A 17,734-nucleotide genomic window follows, 5' to 3' on the forward strand; every position below is an offset into this window, starting at 1 on the left:
TGTTGAGAGTCCACGCTCATGACCACCTGCAGAACCAGCTCCACAGCCATTCCAACCATCCCCAGGCCCCTCGGCAGATGCAGGCATGGATGCAGGCATGACACGCGGGTGCCTCGGTTTCCCCACAGGGTGGAGAGGATGCGGCTGGCTCCCCTCCTCCTGATGCTGTCAGGTCCACTTAACTCGGACAGTCCCTGGAAGAGGAGCTGTCACACAGTGTGTGTTTGTGCTGTGCCCTGGGGGTCCAGATCCTGCCTTGCGCCTCTCAGCACCGTGGCCCCGTAAACGTTAATGGCAACGGTAATCGGAGGAGACTTCTCCCAGCTCCTGGTGCTGGGACAGCCAATAAGTGGGGACGAGGACTCCTGCACGCTGCCTCGCAGCTAAGTGCCTGCTGCCTTCAGCCTGCTATTCTCTCCCTGGCACTGGACAAGGCATCCCAGGGTTGGTTTCACACAGCCAGCCCTCACTCACACTGCCTCCCTACAGCAAACTCAGGAGGGAGCTCTCAAAATCCTGTGCTGGCTTTCTGCCGAGGAGAAGAAGGTGCAGACCCAAGCCCCTGACTTGCCCTGGGAAGAGCAGGCGTGGGGGCTACCACGCTCTCCTCCTCCTCCTCCGCTGAGATTCTCCTCTACAGGCGCCTGCAGCAATGGCTTCATATAGCAGCTCCTAGCCATTACCAAACTGTAATTAATACAAATAAATGAGATGAGCTCGCCACAGTAGGGTGAATGGAAACCTGAATGACATATCCACCGGGATTCATTTATTCTGCACTTTTCTGTTTTTTTAATACTATTTGCTTCCTCACAAATTAATCACAGATTGCCTAGGACTAGAGGCAACTCTGCAGCTTGGCCGGGTGGCCCCAGGGGACAGGGCAGAGGCAGCCCAGCAGCCCAAGTCTCAGCCCTGCCTGTGCTGCCCTGGTTAACAAGCAGCTCCCCTCCCTCTGCCTCGGTTTCCCTCTCCCCGGCAGCCACTGCAGCTGCCCACATCACGCAGACGTGACTGTCCATCTTGTCTTCTCCAGGGAGCTTACCAGCCCCTACGGAGGGACAGGCTTGCCCATCCGCTGAGCCTCTGGAAAAGGCAAGCACAGGGGTCCCAGCAGGAGGGGTCTGTGCCCCAGCCTGCCTGCGGGCCGGCCCTGACCTGCGGCCCCGGGACAGGCACCGCCAGGCCAGGCAGAGGGAGGAAGGAGCCCGGCCGTCCCCAGCCGCTCCCTCCCACTCAGACGGGCAGTACCTCCAGGGCATCCCTCAGCCCCTGCACAGTCCTCCATCCCAGCACATCCCTCGCCCCCGGAGCATCCCTCAGCCCTGCTCATCCTTTGATCCCAGCACAGCCATCAGCCCTGCCGCATCCCTAAACCCCGGCGCATCCCTCGATCCCAGGGCATCCCCCAGCCCCGGTGCGCCCCGGGACCCTCGCAAACCCCGCAGAGAGCCACCTCCCTTCCCCCCACCGGGGCAGGGCCCTGCCGTCCCGCACCGAGGAGCCCCCCGCGGGGGACGTGGGCTCCAGGACAGCCCCGACGGGGCGGCAGAGGTCCCCGAGGCGCCGGGGAGGAGGCGGGCACGGCGGCGGGGAGCCCCCCGCCGCCGTGCCCGCCTCCTCCCCGCCGCGGCGGGCGAGGCTCCGCCCGGCTCCCGGGGCCCGCAGCCGGCCGGCGCCCACCCCGCGGCGGGCTCCCGCTCGCCCGGACTATGAGGAGTGGGACCGGGCGGGGGGCGGCGGCAGCGGCGGCGGTAGCGGCTCCGGTGCGACGGGAGCGGGAGCGGGGGCGCCGCCGGCGCCGGCCGGGTCATGCCCGTGCGCCCGGGGCGGCGGGGCTGCGGGCTGCGGCGGGATGGGCGCGCTCCGGGCCGGCGCCCTCGCCTTCCTCCTCCTCCTCGGCTGCCTCCTGCCCCGGCGCGGCCCGCTCAGGTGAGCGCACGGCGCGGGTGCTCGGCGCTGCGCGTCCGGCGGGGCAGCCCCCACTCGCGGGCCGTGGGGCTGCGGGGGCTGCTGCTCTCCGCACCGCTCCCCCGGCACTCCCTCCTCCGGCACCCGGACCCCCATTCCCCGGGAGCCGCATTTCTTCCCCGCCGGGACCCGGGCATCACCCCCTCTCGGAGATGGATCTCTCCTGCAGGACCCGGGCACCCCCTTCCCAGACCCGGAGGACCCCCGGGACCCCCACCCCCCGACCCGGACCTCTCTCCAGGGGCTGCTCCCTCCAGCCAGAACCCTCCCAGCTCCGATCCAGACCTCCCTACAGGCTCCCGGAGCTCCCCCCAGATCTGGCCTCGCCCCCTGTTCCCTGGGACCCTGACCCAGCACCCCGGGGATCCACCAGACCCTCTCCCTCCAGCCCCAGCTGCACACAGCCGGGTTCTGCCTGTCCCCAGCAGCCCCTACCCCAGTGCTGGGTCCCTGATGGTCCCCCTGGCCCCAGGCCAGTTGGGGACCCTTGCCACAGTGGGAGAAGGGGCGACCTGAGCCAGGTCATGGCCCAGGCAGCTCCTTCTCCAGTGCTGCAAAGCCCCTGTGATGCCCAGACCCTCTTCTGGCTCAGAGTGTTTGGGGGGGGGGGGCTTAGGACTGTCCCTGACCCAGCCCCTGGGTCGCCCAGGCCAGTGGGTGTCCCAGGTACCATGGGTGCAGGAAGAACTCTTGGCCCACTTGGCTATAAAATCCAAAGCCCCCAGGTCCTTTTTTCGCTCTCCAGCCACCTTGGATGCTATCTGGGACAAGGTGGGATGCAGGGGAGAGTGGGCCAGGCAGGGTGGGGTTGGGGGTCTGCAGTGCCCCTGGGCTGAGCCTGCTCCCTGCCCCCACTTTCCCTCCCATCACTCAGCCAGTACGGCTGGAGCAGCGCAGCGGGGAACCACAGCATTTGTGGTGGGGAGGGGGGAAATCGTATCAAAATGTCATTGCTTCACATGCGGAAACTGCTTGTCTTGGGGTGGCATTTTTAGGCAGATGTGAGCATTTTCCAGCCTCACCATCCCCTCGCTCCACAGAGGTGCTGAGCTCCAGGGCCCCGCAGTGTCCCGGCCAGGTTAGTGGCAGAGTCCCCTGGGACAGGCAGTGCCCGAACTGGGGAGCTGCAGCCAAACCTTGAGAAGAGCCAGGACCCAGAGGCTGTGTGCCAGCATGGCCCTGCCAGGGATGCCGCTGGAGGTGGCTGCACCCAGGGCATTTCTGCATGCCCTGCGGTCCCCAAGGTCCAAGCATTGCTGGGGCTACAGATCCGCTGCTGCTCGGCCAGGTAGCTGAGCCTCTTCAAGGAGCTAGCTGCCACTGCGCCAAGGGACCCTTCCTCCCACATGCTCCAGGGAAGAACCCTCATCCTCCTTTCCAGCAGAGGAGGACATGGTTCACAGCTATGTGGCAGGCAGAGGCCTGACTTAACTCTTTGTTGCCCTGGCCTCTCGCAGCCCTCCTCCCAAAGCTGCACCTTTCTAATGCAGCTCCTGGAGGGGGAATTTCTCCGAGCCTTTTGCTCTTGGCTAGGACCAGTCTTGGGTACTCTCTGCTGCCCATCTCCAATTAAAGGAAAACCTGCTTGGCTGGATCATTTTGGGGTGGCCATTGTGGCCATTTCTAGCTGGCAAGGATGCACATAAGCCCCTCCAGGATGAATCCCGCTCCCCTGAGAGGAGGTAGGAACAAGGTGTGTTGGTAGGAACAAGGAGGTAGGAACAAGGACCCCACGGGGTCCCAGCTCCCAGCATCATTCTCTGCTTGTGATAATGGGGTTGTAGCTCCAAGCAGGAGTGGGACCCACCTGGGCATGGACCTGGCAGAGTCATGAGGCTGTGTGCAGCAGCACGAGCAGCGTGCTCAAAGCTGCCTTTGTGTCTGGAGTTCTCTGACTAATTCCTCTCCATCACAGCCACATGCCTGGCAATGTGGTGAGCGAATGTCTCTTGCATTGTTCCTTGAAATGATCATTATAGACTGACAGAAGGAGAGAAACTGGCAGGCTAAGATGCGTTCACAGAAATATCCCCTCCAAGATCAGGTTAAATAAGTCTCCATCATCACTGGGAGTGCTGCGTGGGAGAGCTCATGTCAGCTCCACACCACAGTCAGTGCAGAGGTGGGCTTTGCTGCTTTTCTCCTGTCACATCGTCTTGGCCCCTGGCAAGGTGTCACAACCCCAACTGTGCTCCTAGGCACCTCCTCACTCATGCCAGGCCAGCCCATGGCTCGGAGGGTTGTTGTGTCCCCCAAGCCCCGAGTCTGTGCCAGGCAGGGTATGGATGTTTGCTCAGCAACTCAGGCCGAGGCTGGCAACTGAAGCCGGGAGGGACTCTGTCTGCTTTCCCCCTCCAGCACCCACACAGAGCCCGGCTGTCATACACAAGGCCATCGCCTGCTGCGCCCAGTCCCCACCGCAGCCCTGGAGCCAGGAGGCACCAGGCCCCGAACACCATGCCAGGGGACACGGTGGGCAGGGGCTGTGCTAGCAAGGGGGACAGGCAAAACGCCGGCACACAGCACTCAGGCTGTGGCAGGCAAGGAGGGGAAGCCGCCAGGATCACAGCGGAAGGAGGAAGGGGTCCTGGGGTCAGTGCGCTGACTCAGTGCTGGAGCGGGTGCGGCGCAGGCACACCCGCTTCCCATGACAGCTGGCAATCACCCCGAGGTGCCGAAATGTGCCTGCAGACCCCTGGTGCTGGCAGGCAGCTAACCTGCCTCCTCTGCCCCACAGGCTGGTCTCAGGGCGGGAAGAGATTAAAGCTGCTTCCCGAAGCTCACCCCAGCCCATGTCACCGTCTGATTTCCTGGACAAGCTTATGGGACGAACATCAGGGTATGATGCCCGGATTCGACCCAACTTCAAAGGTAAGGGAAGGACATGAGGCTCCCAGACCTGGCAGCAACCCATGCTTAAGGCTGCCCAAAACCAGGGAATGGGCAGGTATGGAGGCAGAAGCCTGACCCATGTCCCTCCGTCCCAACACCCTCCTCAGAGTCCTGGCTGCTCCAGCGATCACAGCCACCCTGCATGTGCCTGCTTTGCCTGGCAGTGTGGGCAGCTGCAGTACTTGCAGTGAGTGCTGGGGTTCACCCTGACACACTTTGGGGGTGACCCCAGCAGGCAGGGGGATGCTCATGTGCATTCATCTGCACAATGCACACAGGAGGTGGCATCCCCACATGTGCCTGTGCAGTGCACATGTCTCCCCAGCCAGTGGTGAGAGGAGGCTTGATGCTGTTTTCCAGGTCCGCCTGTCAACGTGACGTGCAACATCTTCATCAACAGCTTCGGCTCCGTCACCGAGACCACCATGGTGAGGGTTTCTCCAGTGTGACAGGCTCCTCTCCCAGCGCCTTGGGGCTGGCGGTGGCTCTGCCAGGGAGTGTGCAGGTCCTGGTGCCCAAGCCTTACAGGGGTCCTGTGAGCCCTTCTCCGGAGCTGGCCCTGGCACCGTGGTGGGGACATGCAGAGCCATAGCAACTGGCTGTGGCTTTTCTGGGGTCAGTTAACCAGAACTTGGCTGTGTGGGCCACTTTCCCCATGCCTGAGCTGGCAAAAACACCCCGAAGGGTCGGAGCAAGGCAGCTGGTGGTAGCTCCCTGCTGTTCGCAGGCTCAGCAGGTGCCGTACAATGCAAGCAAGCTCTATGTCCCTGTGATCCCCAGCCTCCTCAGGTGCATGAGGAACTCCTCTGAGGAAGCCCCAAGGCTAAAAATTCCCTATTTGTGCTGCTGCAAAGCCTTAATACCATCAACCATCACATCAAGCCCTCCCCAGGGCCGCAGAGCCCTGCGACAAACATTGCAGGCAGCAGCTACTGGTCCTTCTCTTTCTCCTCCTCTTGGCTGCTGTGGCTTTGGCTTTTTAATTTCCCGTGGCTGCTGACAGCACGGGAAGGCTCCTGAGCTGCCCCTGCCCTGTGTGTGGTTAGTGTCAGGCAGGCAGCACCTGTAGAGCTGAGCCTCAACCGAGACACCCCCTTCCACCTTCTTCTTCATCTCTTCTTCCTCCTCCATCTCTTCCTCCTCCTCCTCCTCCCTGGGCACCGTGGGGTGCTCCCGGCTGAGGTGGTGCCCTCTGCCCCAGGACTACCGGGTGAATGTCTTCCTGCGGCAGCAGTGGAATGACCCCCGCCTGGCTTACCGTGAGTACCCTGACGACTCCCTTGACCTCGACCCCTCCATGCTCGACTCCATCTGGAAGCCAGACTTGTTCTTCGCCAACGAGAAAGGGGCCAATTTCCACGAGGTCACCACCGACAACAAGCTGCTGCGCATCTTCAAGAATGGCAACGTGCTCTACAGCATTAGGTAGAACTCTTCTCCTCTGGTGCAGTGCCTGAGTGGGGAGGCAAAGCTTTCCTCTTGCCTCCTGTGAGGCAGCTTTTCCCCCTTGACTGCCCCAGCCCCCAGCAACCCCCTCCTTTCTTCTGCCTCCTCCAGGCTGACACTGATCCTGTCCTGCCCCATGGACCTCAAGAACTTCCCTATGGACATCCAGACATGCACCATGCAGCTGGAGAGCTGTGAGTACTTAGGGGGGGTTCAAGCTGTGCTTTGTCAACCCCCCACCCCCATCCCATCCCATCCCAACAGCTGGCATCTCCCTGCTTCTGAGGGAGGTGAGAAGGAAGGACCGGTTGTTCAGGGTGGGGATGAATGGGGTCCATGTCCCCCCCACCCCATGGCTCCCTCCATCCCCCCACAGTTGGCTACACCATGAATGACCTAATCTTTGAGTGGCTGGAGGAGCAGGAGGCTGTGCAGGTGGCCGAGGGCTTGACGCTCCCGCAGTTCATCCTCAGGGATGAGAAGGACCTGGGCTATTGCACCAAGTACTACAACACAGGTGAGCACCCCAGGCACCTGCTGCCACACCCCCCCCACACCCTCCCCCCCGCCATGGCCTGGGTGTGCCTCTCACCCACTGGGGCTCTTTCCCTGCAGGCAAGTTCACCTGCATCGAGGTGAAGTTCCACCTGGAGAGGCAGATGGGTTACTACCTGATCCAGATGTACATCCCCAGCCTGCTTATCGTCATCCTCTCCTGGGTCTCCTTCTGGATCAACATGGACGCAGCACCGGCCCGGGTGGGCTTGGGCATCACCACCGTGCTCACCATGACCACGCAGAGTGCCGGCTCCCGTGCCTCCCTGCCCAAGGTCAGTGCTGGCTCCATGCTGAGCTCCCGCACTGCAGCCTGCTTGGGGCAGCTGGGGTGCCCACTGCTGCCCCCGGCGCACCAGGGGCAGCATTCCCTTGGGAATGGGTGGCTCTGTAGCCTTGCTGGCTGGGGCACCGCATGTGCTGAGGGGAAACACGGCACTGCTTGGCCAGGCGAGCTCTGACCCATGTGTCCCAGCTGAGAGGGCTCCTGTGCCCCTTGGCAATGGGGCAAAGCTGGCAGTGGGGGGGATGAGTGAGGTGGGAGGCAGCGGGTCCCTGAGCCCTCTCTTGCCCTCGCAGGTCTCCTATGTGAAGGCCATTGACATCTGGATGGCCGTGTGCCTGCTCTTTGTCTTCGCCGCCTTGTTGGAGTACGCAGCAGTCAACTTCGTCTCCCGCCAGCACAAGGAGTTCATGCGCCTGCGCCGGCGCCAGCGGCGGCAGAGGATGGTAAGTCCCTCCCGCCACCACTGTCACAATATCTGTCTGTCCTCAGCCGCTGAGGGGACACCCTGGGGCTGCAGGGCCAGCTTCTCAGCAGCCACCGGGGCAGGGCTCAGCGCTGGACTGTATCCCAAGCCAGCCCCCTCCAGCACATGAGGGACCCACAGGCATCGCAGTCCTTCTGCCTGCCTGAGCAGCACACTGCACAGCACCCATGGGTCCCCCAGGCCCTGCCAGCACAAACACCCAGGGTGCTGTCCTCCTCCTGCCAGGACATACTAGGGCTCTGCTACCTCTAAAAAAGCAGAAAAATAAACAGCAAAGGTGGGGGAAATGGCCTTTCCCCTGCAGCCCCAAACTCCCGGGCTCCTCGCTGAGCTGCAGCGGTGATAGGGGCCCACTGCTGCATCAGGGTAGTGAAGCACCAAGGGGACCTGGTGGCACTCAGGGAGAGGGTCTGAGCTGCAGATGAGAGCACACCAAGGCCTGGAGAGGCAGGGTCCCATGCTCGCGGGACAGCCCTCCCCTCCGTCAGCCCATCGGCGCAGGCATCAGGCCTGTGAGTTGCTCAGGGAAGGCATGCGGCTGCCCCACTCTCATTTTCTTGCCATAAGCACACTGCGAGGCACTAGACCTCCATGGAAAACACAAGTACATGTACACACTGCACAGGCACGCAGTGGCCTGTGCAGCCAAATCCCTTTGGCAGATGCTGAAGATGGATCCCAGTGCCTGGGCACTGCTGGGGGGGCTTTTCCCCTCATGTGGCGCGCCCGTCCCCCCGTTGTCCCCATCCCGGTGCCCAGAGCTTCTGTCCCCGGGGCCAGGGCAGAGCCATCGATCACCTGCTGTCCTGTTTCTGTTTGGTGCACACTGTCGGATGCCAAAAGGGCCTGAGCAGCGGGACAGCCAGCCTGGAGTCCCTGCAGCAGCTGAGCGGCCGGCACGGCAGCGAGCACACCTACGCGACGCTCTCCAGCTCCCGGGTAAAGCACAACCCTCTGGCAGCCCCCTGTGCAGTGCAGCGCAGCGCACCCCCAGCCAGTCTCACCCCCCCCTCCCCAAAACAAGCCCCCCCAGGAGCTTGCCCCGGGGGCCAGCAGGGGCCCATGGAAGAAGCAGGGCAGTGATTTGCACAGAGCATGGGCCCATAGGATGGAGCTGCCGCTCCCTGGGCTGAAAAGAGATTTGTGAGAGGGACGAGAATGGAGCAGATTTCCCTGGAGACACCCCTGCTCCATGCCTTAGTTTCTCCTTCCGTAAAGCAGGACCAGCGCAGCCCCCTTTGCCGAGGTGTGAGTGATGCTAGGGCAGACCGATGGCCGCTCCTGGGCTGCTGCCCGTCTCCCCAGGCTATGCCCATGCCTCTGGCAGGGTGAGGTCTCTGCCTGCCTGGCTTTCCTGGCACAGGCAGGCTTGAAGCACTCGTGGCTGCCTGCAGAAACTCCAGCGCAGGCATTTGCTCAGGGCACAGGGGCACTTTGCAGCTTGAGGCATAAGGAGGAGCGGTGGGGCAGGAAAGGCTCCCAGGCTGGGGGGAGATACTGGGGGACGACCATAGCTCCAGGGAGATCAGGCCTGCTACATTCTTGCCTCCCCACCCAGCCACGCTGCCCCAAGCTTCCCCTGTGCCATCATCAGCCCTTGAACTCCGGGAGAATCTTCCTGGCTCCCTCCAGCACGCTCCCTTGCTCCCTGCCTTTCACAGCCCCTGAGCGCCGGCTTCTGGAGATGAACCCAACGGGAGCAGGGAGGGGGAGGCTCTGCCAAACCCAGGGACCATCTGCTTAAAAGAGACTGAAGTGCAGTCACCCTGAGGTGGAGGCTGCAGAGCCACCCTGGGGTGCTGCTGGCAAGGCACTGGTTGCAGCCAGGAGCATCCCGGGTTGCTGCTCAGTCAGAGACCGGAGCAGAGCCCCGCTGCTCGCAGCTCCCGTGCCGGCACTGCCTGACACAGCAGCACAGCCTGGGTGCTGCAGCCCCATGGCAAATCCCTCCCACAAACCCCGCAAAGCTGGGCCCAGGGAGCTCCCTGCACCCAGCCTTGTCCCCCAGTAAGCACCCTAGGGCTGCCCCAGCCCAGAGGGACCCAGCTGGGAGGACCAGCACTCCCAGTCTGCCATCTCCTGCCCCAAACACCGTGGCTGGGCCCACTGGCTCCCCGGGCTGGGGGAATAGCTGTTGGCCCCAGGGCACCCCGGCTCCCCTCCATTAAGTCCCTCAGGGCAGCTGCAAGTGCTCAGCCTGGGGCAGGGGAATAAAACTCCGCTGCAAATGAGAACAAATCATCTCAGCAATTTGAGCCGCTGCTGCTCTTCCCACTGAGAAATCTTGCTTAGCCGGCGGATTGCTGAGTTAAATAAAGATGCCAGGGCGCAAGCTCTCCGCATGAGAGCCCCCTTGCCGGCTGAGCACCTGTGCAGGCTGACCTCAGCGAGGAGGCTGCTCTAGGCGATTTGGAGGGCAGTGCCGGTCAGAGATGGCATTTGGGATCTGGCATCCAGGCTGCGTGTGGGCATGGTGTGAGGCGAGGGCCTGGCCTGCAGCACGCCCTGGGAGAAGAGACCCACCACAGCCAGATATGGCACTGGCAGGGCATAGGGGGGATGAGCCATAGAGACCAAATGAGTGGCCTGGGGGCCCGGTGAGATGCCAGATGCGCAGCCCAGGCTTGCACATGCCGGTCCCTCACCAAATCTTTGCACACAGACCCCTCCAAGCATAAAAAAGCAGGACAAGGCAAGTTGCTAATGATGCACAGCTGTCAGTGGAGAGGAGCACAGGCACCACTGGCCAGCACCCAAGGGGCTGCGAGGCAAGCAGGGCTCTGCCACGAATGATGGCAGTGGGCTGCAACCCAAAGGTGAGGGCAGGCGCCCAGCTCTCATGGCACTTTTGCAGGCTTGATCATGGGCATGCAGCCCCACGGGCATGCTGCCCTCCCTGCAGCCCCCCGCCAGCATGGGGGCAGATGGGGTGAGCAAGGGCAGAGACCAGCAAGGAGTCCAGCTCTCTCAGCCTCTCTCCTCTGCTGCACCAGGCAGTCCCTGCCAAGCAGACACGGGGAGAAACCAGGGCCTAGGCCCTTGGAGGGACTGGGAGGCCCTGCAAGCCCTGATGGTAGCCAGGCCCCTGCATGCCTGCCCAGCTCTGCCCCAGCAAGCTGCCTGCCCCCTCCTATTCACCAGCACAGGCACACTTCCACCTCACAGTGAACACAGCTGCCACAGCAGTGCCTGCGCCCCCAAGCTCCCTGCACCCCAGTGCACCCTGCACGCCTGTGCCCTGCAACCCCATGTGCCCATCCCCCTCCCTCCCCCCCCCAATTCGCCCCTGTGCCCCCTGGCTGCCAGAGAGCAGGGCTTCCCAAGCCCCCGAGCCAGAGCTGGGAGGAGGCTGGGGGGATCAGTGTTGGGCTGCCAGGGTCAAGGTTGCCCTTGGATGCACCCTTAAAACACATCCTAGATGACAAAGCAGTCCGTCAGTGCTCGCCCCCACACCCAATGCACACTGCTGCCTGCCACTGCCCACAGCCTGCCGGCCCTGTGCTTTTGCCTGCACGCTTCGGGCTTTCTGAAAGAGTGCCTAACCTTGTGCTGGGCACTTACATGACTGTATTGCCTCGTGGGGGGGCGTATAGGAGATGCAGCCACAAGCGCCTGCTCACCCTGCAGTATTGGCACCCATGGGATGCCCTGGCTGACAGCCTTTCCCTTTGCCAGGAGGAAGAGCTTGTCCGCGAGAGCCGCTTCTACTTGCGAGGCTACGGGCTCAGCCACTGCCTGCAGCCAAAGGATGGGGCTGGGGAGGGCCCTGGCATCTACAGCCCCCCAACAGCCAGCATGCTGCTGCGGGAAGGGGAGGGCCTCTGCAGGCGCTACATCGACCGGGCCAAGCGCATCGACACCATCTCCCGAGCTGTCTTCCCCTTCACCTTCCTGGTCTTCAATATCTTCTACTGGGTTGTCTACAAAGTGCTGCGCTCGGAGGACATCCACTCGGTGCCCTGAAACCCAGAAAAGCATGACTGCCTCTCAGTCTGACCCCCGCAGCGTGCCTAGGCACCGCGAGCTCAGCCAGAACCACGTTTCCCTCTGTCCTGGAGCAGCGGCACAGCTGGGCTGGGCCTTGGAGCTTGGACATGTGGCAGCCCCCAAGTCCCTTTGGATGCCGGGGCACTGAGGGGGGGATCAGCAACCCCAGGTCCCCATGGTCAACTGGAGAGAAGGACCCCTCCTGCCTCCTGCATGGTGTCACCCCCAGGTACCCAGGGATGCTGTGCTGCCAGGGCACAGGGAAGCCCCTGGCACTTTGAGGTGCTGGACAGCTGGTGGCCATGGAACACCACCTTCCAGCCAAACACCCTCCATATCAGGCTGCTGCTTCTTCAGGCTGCATCACCGAGCTGTGGACCATGAGCAGCCAGGTGAGAGGCTGCAGCCCTCTCTCATCCCGTGGCCCGGAGCTCAGTTGCAGGAAACAGCAGGCAGCACCCCTGCCTGCACCGGGACTGTGTGGGGTGCTGGCTATGGCCACATAGTCCCCAGCCCAGCAACAGACAGGGTCCCTCCAGCCCCCAGCCAGCTCCAATCCACAGCAAAGCAGCAGGTTGCGGATGCTTTCCTCCCTGCAGAGCCCAGAGCTGCCTATAATGCCTGTGGCTGCAGGCAGGACTGTGGCAGAGACACTGGGCAGGAGGCTCCGTTTCCTATTTCCTCTAAGGAAACACCAGCCCTCAGACAGGCAGCAGGCGAGCCCAGTCTCACTGATGGTGAAGGGGCACAGACGGCCATTGGAGCAGCAGACAGGTGCCGTGTGGCACTGCGGAGCCTGCGGAGCACTGCACTACCTGCAGCGTAGGGCCCACAGCCCAACCTCTGAGGGAGATTTTTGGGGATCAAAGTGGGGGCATCTTGGCTGATCCCTTTGGAGGAGTAGAGTGAGTGGTGGCATCCCCAGACTGCTGCGTTCCCACTGCACCACAGTGCCAGCAGAGAGCTGGAGGTGAAAACCGCGCCATTCCCCAGCTTTCTTCCCACCCCAGCACCCAGGCACGACATCCTCTGAACGGGTTCACCCCTGCTGCTCCTCCACCGGAGAGGAGAGCATTCGAAACCTCAACAGGACAAGCTCAGCAAGGCTTCTAGCCCTCCAGACCTGGATATCCTCTGTGCTTAGCAGGAAATAAAAGCAGTAGGTGATGTTTATGTAGGACCTACAGAGAGAAACGTGTTGATGCTCTCCTTTCCCCCTGCTCACAGCCTGGTGGAGTCCATCCCCCCATGGCCGTGGGTCCAGGAGAGGGCCCAGGGTCTTTCAGGCAGGGCAGGATGGAAACGGGATTCGCCCCTTTCTTTGGAGGCTGTGGTGCCACCATGGCATGGCGAGGGCTCTGGTGACCTGCCTGTCATGGCAAAAGGGACCCTGTAGGGCAGGGGAATGTGGGCAGGAGGCCAGCACAGCCCACTGAAGCCAGACCTGGGCAGAAACCCCCGCCATGGCTCCTGGCCCCGTTCCTTGGGCAGGAATCACCCTCTCGCTTGCACAACTTCCCAAGAGCAAAGCCCCACACCCCCCTGCCCAGCCCCCTAAGCCCTGCAGACTGCTCAGCTGCATGCACCTATTTCAGACAGGACAAGTGGAGAAGAACTGGCCCCAGGCCATGCCTGGGACCCACCAGGATGGGCCAAACCAGCTCCATCCCACCACCACCGCCGTGCATGCCTTCCCCACTGTGAGGGTCCCTGCAGGGCCTCACCATGTGTCCAGGCCAGGCTTTCAAGACTTGTTTTTGGGGAGGCCCCATTTGGAGGCGGAGGGAAGGGCGCACCTTGTCTCCTTGGCTCACCCAGCACCTGCCCCCCCACCCCCCCCCCACCCCCCGAGGCAGTGCCGGACAGGGAGGTGCCAGTGCCCAGGCAGCACCTGCAGGTGCTGGGCAGCCAAGCCACCCTCTAGCAGCGGTGGGTTTTAAAACAGCATCAATCTTCCTACGCAAATAAAGCCTTTCTGGGATTTTTCAGTGGTGTGCTGGGGGTTTGTCTCTGCCAAGGACCCTGCGGCCAGCTCCAGGTGGGGCCCCCCATATGTGGGAGGGACATGGGGACGAGGGCACAAGAGCCCTGTGGGGACAGGAGCCCTGACCTGCAATTACACCCAGACATCATTACCTACGTGGGTGATTTTTCTGACATAATTGTTGGTGACTGTCAGGTTTTCTCTCCCATGTGGGAGATGCCAGCAGGGCTGGGCAGGAGACTCCGCAAGCTCCCAGCCCCAAACCCCATCACTCTCCTCCCCCTGCCAGCTCTGTGGGGTGCTCCCCGTGGTCACCCCAGCTCCTTTCCACCCCATCCAGGGTTGGCCAGGGGACAGGACCCAAGATGGGACAGGACCCAAGATGGGGCAGATGCGGGGCGGGGGGGTGCGCCGGCTCCGCAGTGGAGCTCAGACACCCGAACATGGGTGAGCATCCCGACGGGCGAGCCTCCCTGCGTGGTCCCTTTGCGCTGGTTTGCTGGGCAGGTGCCAGCTTTACAGAGCTGCCAGCTGTCCCAGGGGGCTTACACCAGCCCTGCAGTGCCATCCGGGGCCGGCACTTTTGTCCCCAGCTGGCGCAGGGGCAGGCAGAGCCCACAGCTGAGGGCTGAGTGCCCAAGCAAACATCAATCTCCCTCTGTCCTCCCGGCCAAGTTTCATAGACCGGCTCTGTTGGTACCTCGCAGCCCCATCGCCCGCCCAGCCCCATCGGGGTCTTCTGTGGCAGGGAGGAGAGAAAGCGAGGTGCACCCATGCCGTCTCGGTGCAGTGGTTGTTGTTTAGATGGGACAAACCAAACCCCCTTGAGGTCTTGCTCCTGCCCCCACCCCAAACCTAGAAAGGACACAGCCAAGGAGAGAGCAGGGAGCCATTTCATGCCAGCATGGTGGGCCCCATTTCTTCACTTGCTGCTCTCCTTTCTCTCCCTTGCCAAACGTCAGGTCTGGGCACCCAGTGTCTGTTTGGAGATAAATGCTGCGGTCAGCTCTAAGCCACATGGCTCTGGGAACTGGTGCATCCCGGAAAAACAAAAATGGTAAAAACCCAACACATCCTTCCTAAGCTAAAGCCCCTGGGTCCCACACACTGGTCACAGCAAGGCGGGGGGGCCTTGCTGCTGGCACCGCACTAGCAAAGGCATGAGGGAAGTGTAGCCCCACAGCCCCTTGCAGTTTGGGTGTCCCCAGGAGCAGTTTTGGGGCCAGGAGCAGCACTCAGCCCCCACCCCTGGTCCTGCCAGCAGCCAAGTTTGGACTGGGAGCCACTGGGACACCCCCACAGCTGCAGGGCTGTCACTGCCCTCCAGCACACAGCTCAGTGGGTACCTCACATCTTGGAGACAGCAGCAGCACAGAGGCTGGGGGTGCTGAGCCCTGCGCCCTCCCACAGATTGCAGCATGGCCAAGGGCCAGCCCAGGTGGCTCCGTCCCCCAGCAAAGCCCACAGCCTTCAGACAGAGTCAGCTTTCTATTTCCTGCTGGAGGCTCTGCATTGGGAGACGCATCCTAGTCACCATGGGAAGCAGCTGTGAGCATGGGACCAAACAGCCATGGCCAAGTTAATTGCTGGTTTAAATGGAAGTTAATGGAGTTACACCGGGATAACAGGACTCCCAGACAGTAAAATGAGCATCATCAGCACTGGCAGCTTCCAGACAGCCTGCCAACAGCATGCCCAGGGCCATGTTGGGGCAGCACGGCCCCTCACCAGCCCCAAGGTCTCTCTGGGTGGGACTGAGGAAATGTGCCCTCGGCCGGGCACTGCGATGGCATGCCAGCCAGGCCGCTGCTCCACCAACAACAGAGGGCCTGATCCTGCTGGAGCCGAGATCTGCCGCTGCACATGGTGGCATGGCGACTCCAAACCTTCCCTTTCTCCCCCCCTCCCTCACCAGGGCCTCCTACCTGCACCCACAGCCTGGAGCTGCCTTGGGGCAACAAATGCCAGAGGCTTAGCAAATACCCCTGTCTAGATGGACCAATGCTTGCAGCACAGCATGTCCCATGCTGTTTGGGACACCAGGCTTGGATCCAGGTGAGTTCAACACAGCAAGAGCAGGCAACAGCTCTGCTGGGGCTCTGAGCACTCAGCGCCCTTCGCATGTTGCCCAGGCATGGGGTTTTTTTAAAGAAATTATCAAGCTCCAAAGTTAGCCAGCCAGTGTTGAGCAGGCCAGGGCTGCTCCTTACAGATGGGGAAACTGAGTCACAAGGAAAGTACCAGGAGCTGGACTGACAGTGTGCCCTGCTGGGATCCGGCCACGCCACAGTGCACAGGGCCCTAGCAGGACTGCAGAACTGCTGTGGCCAGCCCCATGAGGGCAGGATCCTTCCACACAGGGAAGGTCCAGCTGCAGGGTGCTCAGGCAGCGTGGCTGTGCTGGCATCCCAGCCCTCAGCACAGCTCTGGCAGCATTGCCCCCCCCGACAGAGGAGCCCCAGGAGCCAAGGGGCACTTGGCCCCCAGCACGCCCCTGCCATCTAAGCTGCAGCATCACACCACAGCCCATCACCTCTGCCCGCTCAGAGGGGCTTTGCTGGTGCCCTGCCAAACCCCACATGCACATGGCCACATCCACTCGCCAGCACTGCTTTGGGATCAGTCTGCACCACTCAGGAAGCCAGTCAGCACATGCAGGCCACAAGGCACCCCACATGCTCCCCAGCCCAAGGGGTGTGGGTGTGCCAGGTACTGCTGGGGCAGGCAGGACACCTGGAAAGGGGCAGCGAGGGAGGGCTGGAGCCTGGACACAAGCAGGGATCAGCCTTGCAGCGCTCCCAAGCCCTGGGAACATGGGATAACTGCCCGGCTCCGGGCTGTGGTTTTGCACAAGAAAAAATAAAGTGATGAGGTTTTCCAGCCCCCAAAGTGCCTTGTTTTGTCCGACTCTGAGAAGCCTCTGCGCTTCAGCCCCTCAAGGGGCAGGGGGAGGACCCAGCGCTGAAACAAGGAGCAATTATCAAACCATGGGCTCTGAAGAGCTTTTGTTCGCTGGATGTGCCAGAGCAGGGATCGGAGGACACCTAGCGAGATGTCTCAATGGCCCCACACACCAGTGGCACCCAGAGCCCAATGCCTTGGTGGCCCCAGCCCTACACCGGTCCGCTGAGGCCCGGCATCCTGGTCGCCTCCTCCTGCTGTGGTGGGGCCCATGATGAGAGCTCCAGTGGTGCTGCAGGGGCTGGTCCAGCCCTGGGGGAGATGGACAGGGGGAAGAATCAGCTCCTCCTTTCCCATTTCCCACTGTTGCCTTGGCAGTGAGAGCCTCTATGCCTCCCTGACAGGCCAGACATGCTGCCAAAGCTGATACCTCCAGCAGGGCGAGGCCCAGCAGTGCTCACAGCTGCGTGACTCCTGCAAAAACAGGGATTAAATCTGGGACTCATCTCAGAGACGTTGACTGGGAGGCAGGTGCCCCTTACAGCCCTCTGGGACCCGCTGACACCAGCATTGCCAGAGGTTCTCATCTCAACCCCCCAATCAAGCTGATTTTACTAGTGCAAATGGGGCAATGCCCAGTGACTATGACTTATTCACATGGCTGAACTTGTCTGAAGAGAGACCACAATCTCTGAGTGCAAAGATCTGGATGGGGACAGGCACCCCAGGCAGAGACATGCTGGATCCAGCCCCTCAGGGAACCCCACAAGCAGGCAGAGCGGCAGTGAACAGCGTGCCCATACCCTACAGTCTGTATTGGCCTCTTGCCAGCGCTGGATCCAGCTCCAGGCTTCACTCTGATCTTTGGATCCCTGCAAGAGGGCCAGTCTCTGCAGAGACCCCGTTCCCCTTCCTTACCTCCTAACCATAAAGCATACCTTACCTCCATACCATAAAGCACCCTGAGCTCATGGTAGAGACCCTGCCAGCTCCTCAGCACAGCTGAGGCACCCGAGAGCCCTGTCCTCCAAACACCCCATGCAGCCAGGACAGGCAGGCCCCAAGATGCTGTCTGAAGAAACGCTGCAACACCAAACTCCTCCTCCTCCATTGATTTCAGACAAGCTGTCATGGTCAAGGCGTGGTAGTGCTCAAGGTAAGCAAGGCAAAGTGAGGAAGATGAACCCAGCGGTGTGTCTCAGAGGCGTGAAGGAACCCAGGTGGGTTA

The 17,734-nt window shown here is 61.9% G+C and overlaps 1 protein-coding gene across 2 annotated transcripts; it reads left to right on the plus strand.

The window, feature by feature from the left end:
- Nucleotides 1-1,625: 1,625 nt before the first annotated feature.
- On the plus strand, nt 1,626-12,801 carry LOC104316603 (glycine receptor subunit alpha-4). Of its 2 annotated transcripts, XM_069811206.1 has the most exons (10): nt 1,626-1,932; nt 4,709-4,842; nt 5,224-5,291; nt 6,065-6,288; nt 6,421-6,503; nt 6,686-6,826; nt 6,925-7,139; nt 7,444-7,593; nt 8,478-8,573; nt 11,310-12,801. In XM_069811206.1, the coding sequence occupies exons 1-10, from the start codon at nt 1,856-1,858 to the stop codon at nt 11,595-11,597; spliced, it is 1,476 nt and encodes a 491-aa protein (XP_069667307.1). In that variant the 5' UTR covers nt 1,626-1,855; the 3' UTR covers nt 11,598-12,801. The 2 variants fall into 2 exon arrangements, with proteins under 2 accessions (XP_069667307.1, XP_069667308.1); XM_069811207.1 differs by lacking the exon at nt 8,478-8,573 and having other exon boundaries at nt 1,627-1,932.
- The last annotated feature ends 4,933 nt before the right edge of the window (nt 12,802-17,734 follow it).

This window comes from Haliaeetus albicilla, chromosome 23 (genome assembly GCF_947461875.1).
Source record: "Haliaeetus albicilla chromosome 23, bHalAlb1.1, whole genome shotgun sequence".
In the NCBI taxonomy this organism is placed as follows: Eukaryota; Metazoa; Chordata; class Aves; order Accipitriformes; family Accipitridae; genus Haliaeetus; species Haliaeetus albicilla.